General features: G+C 45.0%; 3 protein-coding genes across 3 annotated transcripts; 2 read left to right on the top strand and 1 right to left on the bottom strand.

The window, feature by feature from the left end:
- Positions 1 to 1,651: 1,651 nt before the first annotated feature.
- On the top strand, positions 1,652 to 5,296 carry CCR75_003415 (uncharacterized protein; the record flags this gene model as incomplete). The annotated part of the gene is made up of 1 exon (XM_067961510.1): positions 1,652 to 5,296. One exon carries the CDS (start codon positions 1,652 to 1,654, stop codon positions 5,294 to 5,296), a length of 3,645 nt encoding a protein of 1,214 aa, XP_067821880.1.
- Positions 5,126 to 6,563, bottom strand: CCR75_003414 (uncharacterized protein; the record flags this gene model as incomplete). The annotated part of the gene is made up of 1 exon (XM_067961509.1): positions 5,126 to 6,563. The coding sequence occupies one exon, from the start codon at positions 6,561 to 6,563 to the stop codon at positions 5,415 to 5,417; it is 1,149 nt and encodes a 382-aa protein (XP_067821881.1). The 3' UTR covers positions 5,126 to 5,414.
- A 154-nt stretch (positions 6,564 to 6,717) lies between these two features.
- Positions 6,718 to 10,159, top strand: CCR75_003413 (uncharacterized protein; the record flags this gene model as incomplete). Its single annotated transcript, XM_067961508.1, has 2 exons — positions 6,718 to 7,803; positions 9,026 to 10,159. The coding sequence occupies 2 exons, from the start codon at positions 6,718 to 6,720 to the stop codon at positions 10,157 to 10,159; spliced, it is 2,220 nt and encodes a 739-aa protein (XP_067821443.1).
- Between the last annotated feature and the right edge of the window lie 305 nt (positions 10,160 to 10,464).

The raw sequence follows: 10,464 nt of genomic DNA, 5'->3' as shown, positions 1-10,464 counted from the left end.
CGCATCTCAATAGAGATGCGAGCCCTTCCCCAGGGCGAAGAAAGGGAATAGACATCCCCTTTTACCCTCTTCGAGTTGTCAACACAACACGGACAGGGATCACCCCACGTGAGGCATGGAAGCCCAGCCTCACGTGACAACCGATGCAATTTATACTTTGCACCGCTTGGAGTTCGTTTCTCAATTTAACCCGCATCGCGTTAAGTTTTTGAAGCCAGGCTTCGCGTCCAATGTCTTTGACATTGCGAATGAACGCGCTCCAGGCTTGCATAAGCGAGACTTTATCGAGCTTATTAGTGCCACTAAAGCATCGATGATTAAGAAAAGCATCGAGATAAAAATCTTCCTCAGCGCGAAAGTTCTTCGCGCTGGGATCAAGGCCATGTAGCTTTGTCGCAATAAATAAAGGATATTTATGCTGAGGAGTAGTTTCTCCAGACAAGCTGTTGATTAGCCGTTCTAATAAAAGTCACGGCTTCTTTTCAGGGGCGAGATGAGACATTTTATTGTCTTCACTCCCCTGAGTGGTACCCACTGAAGCAGGGATACCACAAGAACTTTCTTACGATGGCTTACGCCATCGTCATCACCTTGCAGGTGACCGTACGGGAGACGGAACGGGCGATGAGGGGTCATCCTCATCGTCGGATCCAAATAGACTATTATCTCGTCTATCAGAATGATCCCTCTCATTCGAAGGCTCATAGTCAGCCGCCTGACGTCTATCAGGCGACTGTTCTAATCTCCCCGAGTCGGCCATTTCGTCCGACTCGCATTCGTAGTCGACCTCCAAAGAAGGGTCGTATTCATGTGGTGATTCACCACGTGCACTCGCAACATCTAGTGTTGTGCGAGTGGAAGATACTACGGCAGACGTTCCGTCTCCCGCAAGAGATAACAGTGCTTCACCCGCGGCTGCACGAACCGCAGCCGATGGCGCAGCACTATCAACAAAAAACACCCCGCATGAGTTGGTTCTTCGTGCGATGGAATATAAAATAATGGTTCTGACCAATCAATATCGTTTTTAAATTAAGTGGTCACATAGTGACCACTCCATCCAATGACAGTCAGAGTGATTGTCGTTTAAGGGAGGGGTGATGTAACGGGGTGTTATTTATTCCGCAGACTAATCGGCTGTAGATGTAAACAAAAGAAAGAGACAGATAAGATAAGAATTCGATTGCATGTTTAGTATTAGTTTATAATTAAGTTAGAGATAGAAAGAAGAGATACTTAATTATATTAATACAGTTTTCATTTAACCCTCTTTAAGCAAGTTACCTTAAAGAGAAGTCTTCCTCTGCACGTACTAGTGTACGTGAAATAACGTAAGGCACCACTCGCAACTGAAGCAGTGCGAAGTGGACTTGTACTGAAGCAGTACAAGTCGTAGTGCCCCGTTACATATAAGGCCGCTTCGATAAGCTTGTATTGATTGAAGACGCCTACCAGTTTAAATTCCCCGCTTGGACGCAAAATGTGTACAATTTAGCTTGCTGCAGTGTAATAATCGTTTATTTTTGACATCGTCACCAGTGAAAACCAAATTACATATATTTCCTGAGTTTCTGCAAGGCGATTAACACAAAAAGACGTATTAGAATATCACATTTTTCCACCAATCATCACGTCACAATAAACTTCTAAAATGGACCTGCAGCTGTACCAGCAGGTTCTGCATGCCGTGCAGACAAGTCACTCGCCTTTGGCGCCGCCCAGCGATCGCCAAGCTGCCTATGCCTTTTGTGAGAACTTTAAGAACCGTTCAGACTGTGCACTGTACGCTCTAAAAATGTACCGCAGTCCACGAGGTAGCGATACGTTGGAGAGGCACACCTGTCAGCACTTTGCGCTGCACGTCCTAGAGCACCACGTTCTTACCAACTGGAGAACGTTACCAGTAGAAGAGCAGCAAAATATGCGGACGGAGCTTGTTGATTTGCTATTGCGAGAGCCGCAGTCCGATGACGCCGACGATCCCGTATTTTTGCGCGAAAAAAAAGTGTCGCTTGTGGCTCAAGTGGCCAAAAGGCAATTTCCGCAACGCTGGCCGGAATTGATGCCTGAATTATTGCAACTTTGGCAGACGGGTAATTATCGGCAAGTGGAATTCGTGTTGCTACTTCTGCGGTCCTTGGCCGAGGATTGCGTAAGCAGTTCTTTCAACACGTCGATTCCTCCTGCAAGGAGGAAAGAGATTCTACAAGGATTGAATGTGTGTTTGCCGCAGCTATTTCCTGTTGTTTACCATGAATTGGAAAAGCAATTTGCCATTTACAAAAGCACTGTGGCAACTGCAATGCAGCAAAAAAGGAGCCAACGGGTACTTCATGCAGCTATGGCAATGCTGCGAGAGTTTCTCGAGTGGATGCCATTAGAAAGACCCGTCGATTCGAGTACAAATTTTATTGTGGTGGCAGTATTGCTCCTTGAAGACAAGGAGTTTCGAGTGGATGGAGCCGAGTGTTTAGAAGCATACATGACAAGGGGCTTTGGCAAAGAGAATCGAGCACTGATGCTACCGAGCATCACATTAATTCTTGAGAAAATTGAGGCATTCGGGTTAACACTCCTTGAACCCGATGTTGAAGAAAATTTGCGCTTTCATAAAAAGATTAATAATTTATTGATTACATGTGGTACATGCCAACTGGACGTGCTGCTTCTGGAAAACCCTGGCGATATAGAAGTAACATTGTTGCGTCGGTTTTTAACGTTGTTGTGCCGCTTGTTTGCACATCCAAGTCTTCTTGTGACGGAAGCGCAGATTCTACTGTGGTTAACGATTCTTAAGAACCCAAGAATCTTGCAATATGGACAACCTTTTCTACCCGAAATTCTCTCGCAGCTCCGTCACGTTTCGTTTGATAAGTACTTTAAACTAAGCTCACCCGAGCGAGAACCGTCCGGATCGCAAGAATTGGCCTGCCAATGCAGTATAATCGAATTTGACGATCACAGAGAATACGTCGCATTCTATGGAAACTTTCGTGGACGATTATATGCTTTGCTTCGAGTACTCGTGCAATTTAATCCAACAATTGTGCTTCAGTCGTTGCAAGAGCGTCTGGTGGCTGTATTAACGCACTATGCAGCAGGAACGGACCATTTGAAATCACCACACGGGTTTTGTTCGGATCTTAGTATCACATATTTGTACCACGAAGGCATGACGTCATTACTTGATTGTATCCTTAAGCAACTTCCCGCACAGGCTTTGACCAATTCAATTAACCAACAAATAATACAGCAGATGGTTCAAGCCATTCTGTCGTATGCTTCGCCAGACCCTTTGTTAAAATTCCGTCAGCTTTTAGTGTTGGCGTCATTTGCAACATATTATGCTCTTGATACGAGTACCCTGACCAGTGTCTTTGACCTCCTTTTTGCGAATATTAATTATGTCATGCCGGATGAGGAAGTGCACGGCCAAATGAGCAGTAGTACGCTCAACGTTCGACGACGGGCTCTTTCATCGCTCGTGTCCATTTGTCAAGCCATTCCTGCACACATTTTGCCAGTGCTTCCAGTATTGTGTGCCAAAGCTCAAGAGCTCTTTGCTGCAGATCGAGTGACTGACACGGAAGGGGTAATGCTGTATGAAATGCTTGTTTTAGTATCGAACTCAATGGAAACTCAAGATGAGCGGGTGCAGTTTATACAGCTAATAGTCCAAGACCCGCTCACGCAGTGGACAAGTCCAGACATGACGGCGCTTGTAAGCTCTCCTGAAACGATTGTGGTTGCAATTGAAGCAGCAAATACGGACGAAAAGGCAAAGAAACTACTAGGAATGGTTCTGAAATCTCTCACGACATTGTATAGTATTGCCAAGCGAGCAGGAGCGACATTTTCGTCCAAAAAAATACACGCTACGGACGCATTTGAAGGTGCATGGCCGCACGTTTTGCCAAACCTTTTGGCCCTAGTCCGCTCGCTCCATGGCTTGCACCGACCAGCAATCAAAGATCAAATTTTGAAAAGCTCGACTGCATGTTGGGTCTTAAGTGTCTCGATGGATGAAGTAGCGCAGCTACTAGGAGGGAAAAATGAGCTGGAAGACCACCAAGTAGCTCAGCTTCCTGTGGCATCCAAATGGTCCAAGTGGCACAAGAATGTTCGGGATATTGCATACCATCTATTGGGCGTGGCAGTCGGGCGTTCACACTTCTACCAAAATTCCCAGGTTCTGTCCGTGCTTGAAAATAGTTTACTCTCCGATTTAGACTTGATGGAGCATCGGCATTTAAAGGGTGCTTTAGCATATGTGTTCTTGCCACTCTTAAAGAAGTGCCCTACAGAACTCTATGCTTCGCTCTTAGATCCAGTATTGACGACATTGTTGACTCATTTTGCCCAACGGGCTAAGAGCATGTTCAATCCAGCTACTGAAGGAACGACACGCTGGAGTGCGCTCATTGTTGGTGTGGACAATGCCAAACAGGAGGTTGCACGTGAAAAAATGGTGATGGAATTAACGCGCCAAGTGATGGATTTTCTGGAGTATGCTGTGGATCCCAAGACTGTCATTGGGGTGGACACGGACCATCCAAAACACGTAACGAAACCCGCGGATGCGTATCAACGGGATTATATGCTAATTCACTCGGCTACTTTGCCGCTTGCCATCGGTGCTGTCGTGATGGAAGTTATTCGGTGGAAAGATACTTTAAGCTGTCGAAAGGCTGTGCTTCTTGGCGATATACTCGTGAATGTGTTGCATGAAAATACGAGATACCATTTGCTGCTTGGTCGCGATCTGTTCACGGCAGCGCTCGAGGGAATTTTAAAAGAACACATTGGCCACGTTAAAGATGATGGTCTCAAGTGGGAGATAATTAATTTGTTGCGCAATATTTACTGTAGATTAACGCTCGGGTTGTCCCCAGTCGAAGAGTGCATAGGGATTGACCCGTGCCACCAACCTCTTCGTCCGACATCGTCCCTGTGCTCGATTCCACGTGAGCTGTTACTATCTCTTCCTAATGTTACTCTTGGTGAGATCGAGGCTTTGGAGACATTGCTCCGTGAGAAGCACAGTGTGAAGACACAGAAGAACGCGTTCAAGGAGCTTCTCGAGGTTCCCATCTTGGCTATACGAAGCCAGCAACCCCTTGTGTCGGGCTCTGCTTTGCCAGCCACTGGAAATGCTTTAAAGAAGACAAGCATCGTCGGAAAAGGTATTGCTGATCTCCCAGAACCACTACAACTGTCTAGCAAGGACGATTCGAAACGAAAAATGTGGAAAGAAGCACAAAACTTGGCTTTAGATACACAATTTCTTTTCCAATAAAAACAAGGGTGACTAGAATAAAACACCTGGGGCTGTGTAAAGCTGCAATCGATTGTAAGGCGGTACGTCGTATAGAAATGAATCCCTTGCTTTCTATAATCTGCATCTTAGCCTTGTATCAAAACACCATGATCTTGTCTCCAATTGCAAGTCCGTACTTGTCGTTAAAAGCGCTCACATTCGTCACCTCATCTCCTTCTCGACACCAATACAACGTTCTTTCTAAATGGTACATTAAACGTGGCCGAATGTAATGAAACGCGACTGTATCTGGCGCCACCCTCTCTTCTTTCGGCTGGACACCACCAATATGTTGATGAAATTGCACGTACCAATAATCTGTCCAATTCGAACTAATCAAGATCGTAGCTGTCGGATTATCTGGATGCCATCGATCGCGTCCTTGATGATCTCGTGTATCCCAAGGAAAGACATTGTGCCACATCATGCAAAACGATATCGATACATCATCAGGCACCATTTCACTATATTTATCCGACATACAGGTCCAATCGGGCAGAATGCTGACAATCTTATCAAGGTAAAGTCGATTCATGACATATCCCGGTCCTCCCGAATTAAAGACCCATCGATCCCACTTATCTCGCCACCTCTTTTCGAGTTCGTCATCGACTATGTAGTAACTCACTATTTCCTGTGTCAAATTTAATCGATGGCCCATTTGCATGGCTTCGCGTTGAGCAGTCTGGTAAATCTCTGGACGCGTTAAGTACTGACGCAGGTTTTCGACAATCACGTAAGCATCGTCATCAGCTTTATAAAACCAATCAAATTCGTGTCGATAGTGTGCGTAGACGTATCGTAGTGTCGCCTTGTGCTTCTGCCACAAATGGTTGTGATCGGCAATGACGTCCATCTTGATAACAGGATATCGTTGTTCGCGTGAGGTCCCTGCTGCCACAATAATTGTGTCGGTAACATTGCTGAAAAACATGAGTTTATCACAGCGCTGGCCCCATGTTTCAGCAATCGCCAGTGCGCGGGTTTGATGATAGACTGAGATTGTATTGACAAAGCAGAGAATTTTCGAATGGTTTGGGCGTTGGGCGGAAGACGGTTGGGGTGTCACGTGAATAAAGTCCACGGCATCACGAGTACGATCGATATCCAGAGCGCAGAGTTCAGCTTTTGAGAAGATAGAGACTGGAGACGGCAATGTTTTTGAGCTTGGAGTGACGACCACGACGAACGCTGAGAGGTGGAAATATATCACGAGAGCAAGGAAGACGTGATGTTTAATCGGCATCTTGTGACGAAAGCCAGTAATATTGTTACATGTGAAATGCGAAAAAAAGTATACGTATACTTGATCTGACACGCAAACACACGTCACAGATCGAGACGATAGGGAAGGCCGATTTAACGAAAAATTAAAGGGCAACACGGCCCGTGTTTCTACCATGGCGCTCGCAGTCTTGTTTACCCTCGTGATTGCAGGGTGTACTTTGGCGACAGTCCTTTCAGCCGAGGCCTTACTTTCGAAAGCGGCTCTCTGTGAGGTAGATGTTGACAAGTCACGCCCAGTGATAAACATGCTTCAAGTTTCCGAGGAACCGGCGAATCAATACCCTCGAGTCTTGTGTTTCGCCGTGACGTACTCGTCTCAGCATCACACACGAGTTCAAGCTGTGGCCGAGACATGGGGTCAACGGTGTGATAAGTTGCTTTTTTTCAGCAATATGAGTGATACAATTATTGTCGGTGCCAATACCTCACGTGAACGCCACTTTGACATTGTACACTTTGATATTATTGCGGATCATAAGCATCTGTGGTTACGAACACGAGCGGCTCTAAAATACTTGTACGACCACTTTCGCCACGAGTTTGATTGGTTCTACAAATGTGATGACGACACGTACGTGATTGTCGAGAATTTGCGAAGTTATTTGAAACGACCTGAAATTCTACAACGCGTGAATCGAGCGCCGATGCAAATTGGCCATCGCTTTAGTATGCCCACGCAGGTCCTCGACTATTACATTAAAAACAGCACTTTACGCGCAGAGTGGCATATTCATTGGGACCGCATGATTTACAATTCTGGCGGATCGGGCTATGTGATGAATCGCTTGTATCTCGATACATTTGTCAAGTCTTTGCCCGAGACAACATGTTTATCAGACACTGCTAGTAGCACAATGCCAGAAGATGCGGCAGTGGCGTTTTGTATGATATGGAACGATGTCTACCCGTGGGATACAAGAGATCATCATGGCCGGGATCGGTGGCATGCATTGAATCCAAGGCTGATTTCTAGGACGTGGCGGAATAGAAATGATTGGTACGAACGGTATCACATTGGCCTTGGAGGCTTGCGGTCGAGTAACGAATGTGCGGCCCCAGACAGCGTGGCGTTTCATTACGTGAAGCCAGTATTAATGTACCACTTGGAGCGCAGTCTGTATTTCTGTCGATCAAAGTATAACGACATTGCCGCGTTCAATGAGCATAATGGACTTGCCATAGGAGATAAAGTCATGGTCGTGTAGAAATTATGAGTTGTCGGAGCCAAGTAGTTCAATGCGCCGGAAGGATATGATATTGCGTAGAGTTCACAAAATATATAGGGAGCCGGTATAGCCACACACCCTTTTTAGTAGAGCCACACCCCCTCCCCGTCTTAATTGAATAAAAAAGTCATATAAAATATTTTAATTGTATGGGTCATTCCACTGTGTTAAAAACCGTACATGTAACATCGCCATACGAGAACACGGTTTCTGATGTGCCCAGGGGCAGCCACACCCATTACACTACTCTTATGTAGACAATTAGGGTGTACGGCTGTAGCGATTCCCTGATTTAATTTAGGGTCTGATGTTTTAAAGGCCAAAAGGGCGATCTAAAGACGATTCTAAAAGGGTATCTGTTGAATTTTGGATGAGGTGAGAAAAAGCCAAGAGCGCCTGCAATTGATTTGCAAGTCATAAAAAGAGCGAAAAGAAAGCGCAGCAAACCGAGCAGCGAGGGAGAAGTTGAGCTGGAATAAGTGATAAGGGCATGTTACTGAGTCTTTAGAGGTCAAGCTAAGGATGAATTTATTATACTTAACTTCTACCAACTTTTGTGGAAGTGCATGCAAACCTTTCAAATAGGCGTATCTTAGTGCTTTTTTTGTACCCAACATGAGCCACAATTTCCTTATGTTTCAGTTTTTGTCGGCTTTCGTTCGTAATTTCTTTGTTGAAAAAGCAGTTGCTATTTAACATGAAAGTACGCATACATGCAAAGTCTTTTGCAGACCTTTCGAGCTACTGAAGCTGGGAAGGCGTGCATATAGGTTACGCGATACATGCTCTATTTATCAACAAGTTGCTACCATTACGCTACGCTCATAAATACCGAGGTAGATAATTATGGGTGTGTTCCCATTATCGAGTCCAAAAGACTAAAGGAATAATTGTCAATTTTGCGATATAGATGAAACTGTTTATTTTTAATCTTTAGTTTTATTTAATTAAAAAAAGCAGACGGGAGGGTGTGTGGCTATACCAAAAGGTGCAGTTTCCTTTATATTGCTACATTTTCTTGGCCAACAATAAGTTGTACGGTTTGGATGTCTTTATGATAATAGCAAGCGCATGGACACGACGCAATTATTGCGCGAATAATAACTAACATTCTTTTTGGCCGCATATTTGCCCAAATACGGCGACTCTTTTAGGATTGGGCACGTGTGCAATAGAAGCGGCTTTTCCGATTAAGATGTCCCTCCGTGCTCTTGTGATCTATTTTCACCTCTCAACGCTCGTCGTGGTCGTCATTTCAAACTTGGAAACCTTGTCGTCTCCAGCCACTATCCTCTCAAAAGCTGAACTCTGTGCTCTGGACGTCGATCGATCTCGTATTGCCTTAAACTTAATTCACGTGACACCCCAACCGTCTTCCGCCCTACGCCCAAACCATTCGAAGATTTTCTGCATTGTCAATACAATCTCAGTCCATCATCAAACCCGCGCACAGGCGGTTGCTGAAACATGGGGCCAGCGCTGTGATAAACTCATGTTTTTCAGCAATGTTACTGACACAATTGTTGTGGCAGCAGGGACCTCACGCGCAAAACAATATCCTGTTGTCAAGATGGACGTCATTGCCGACCACCACCATTTGTGGCAGAAGCACAAGGCGACACTACGATACGTTTACGCACACTATCGACACGAATTTGATTGGTTTTATAAAGCTGATGACGATGCTTACGTGATTGTCGAAAACCTGCGTCAGTACTTAAGACGTCCAGAGATTTACCAGACTGCTCCACGCGAAGCCATGCAAATGGGCCATCGATTTAACTTGACTCAAGAATTAGTGAGTTACTATATAGTCGATGACACGATCGAAAAGAGGTGGCGAGATAAGTGGAATCGATGGGTCTTTAATTCGGGAGGACCGGGGTACGTCATGAATCGACTTTATCTTGATAAGATTGTCAGCATTCTGCCCGATGGGACCTGTATGTCGGACAAATATAGTGAAATGGTTCCTGATGATGTATCGATATCATTTTGCATGATGTGGCACAATGTCTTTCCGTGGGATACACGAGATCATCAAGGCCGTGAACGATGGCATGCGGATTCCCCGAAAGGTGTATTTATGGTTAATCCAAATCGACCGAATTACTGGTACGTGCAGTATCATCAACATATTGGTGGTGTAAGGCCAAAAGAAGAGAGCGTAGCGCCAGACACTGTCGCGTTTCATTACATTCAGCCACATTTGATGTACCATATTGAAAGAACATTGTATTGGTGTCGAGAAGGAGATGAGGTGACGAATGTGAGCGCTTTTAACGACAAGTACGGACTTGCAATTGGAGACAAGATCATGGTGCATTGATACAAGGCTAAGATTCAAATTATAAAAAGCGAGGTATCCATTTCTATACGACGTACCGCGTTTTAATTTATCGACGCAGCCCCATTCATTTTATATGCTTTTCCTGACGAGAGGAAAATTCATGTGTCTAGAATTGAGTTTTAAACTTGTTCCCACTATTGTCGCTTTGAAAAGGTTCTTCCTAGACAATATATGCGGGAACAATTACCTATTTCTAGAACCACTACGTTTGCTTTACTGTCTTCTTGTGAATTTTCATAGTGGTAGGCGAAGCAGAGCCCGACACAAGTATTTGCTGGCTTTGA

This window comes from Bremia lactucae, linkage group LG2 (genome assembly GCF_004359215.1).
Source record: "Bremia lactucae strain SF5 linkage group LG2, whole genome shotgun sequence".
Lineage (NCBI taxonomy): Eukaryota > Oomycota > Peronosporomycetes > Peronosporales > Peronosporaceae > Bremia > Bremia lactucae.
The sequence above is the reverse complement of the archived record's forward strand: the minus strand, read 5'-3'. Positions and strand labels throughout refer to the sequence as shown.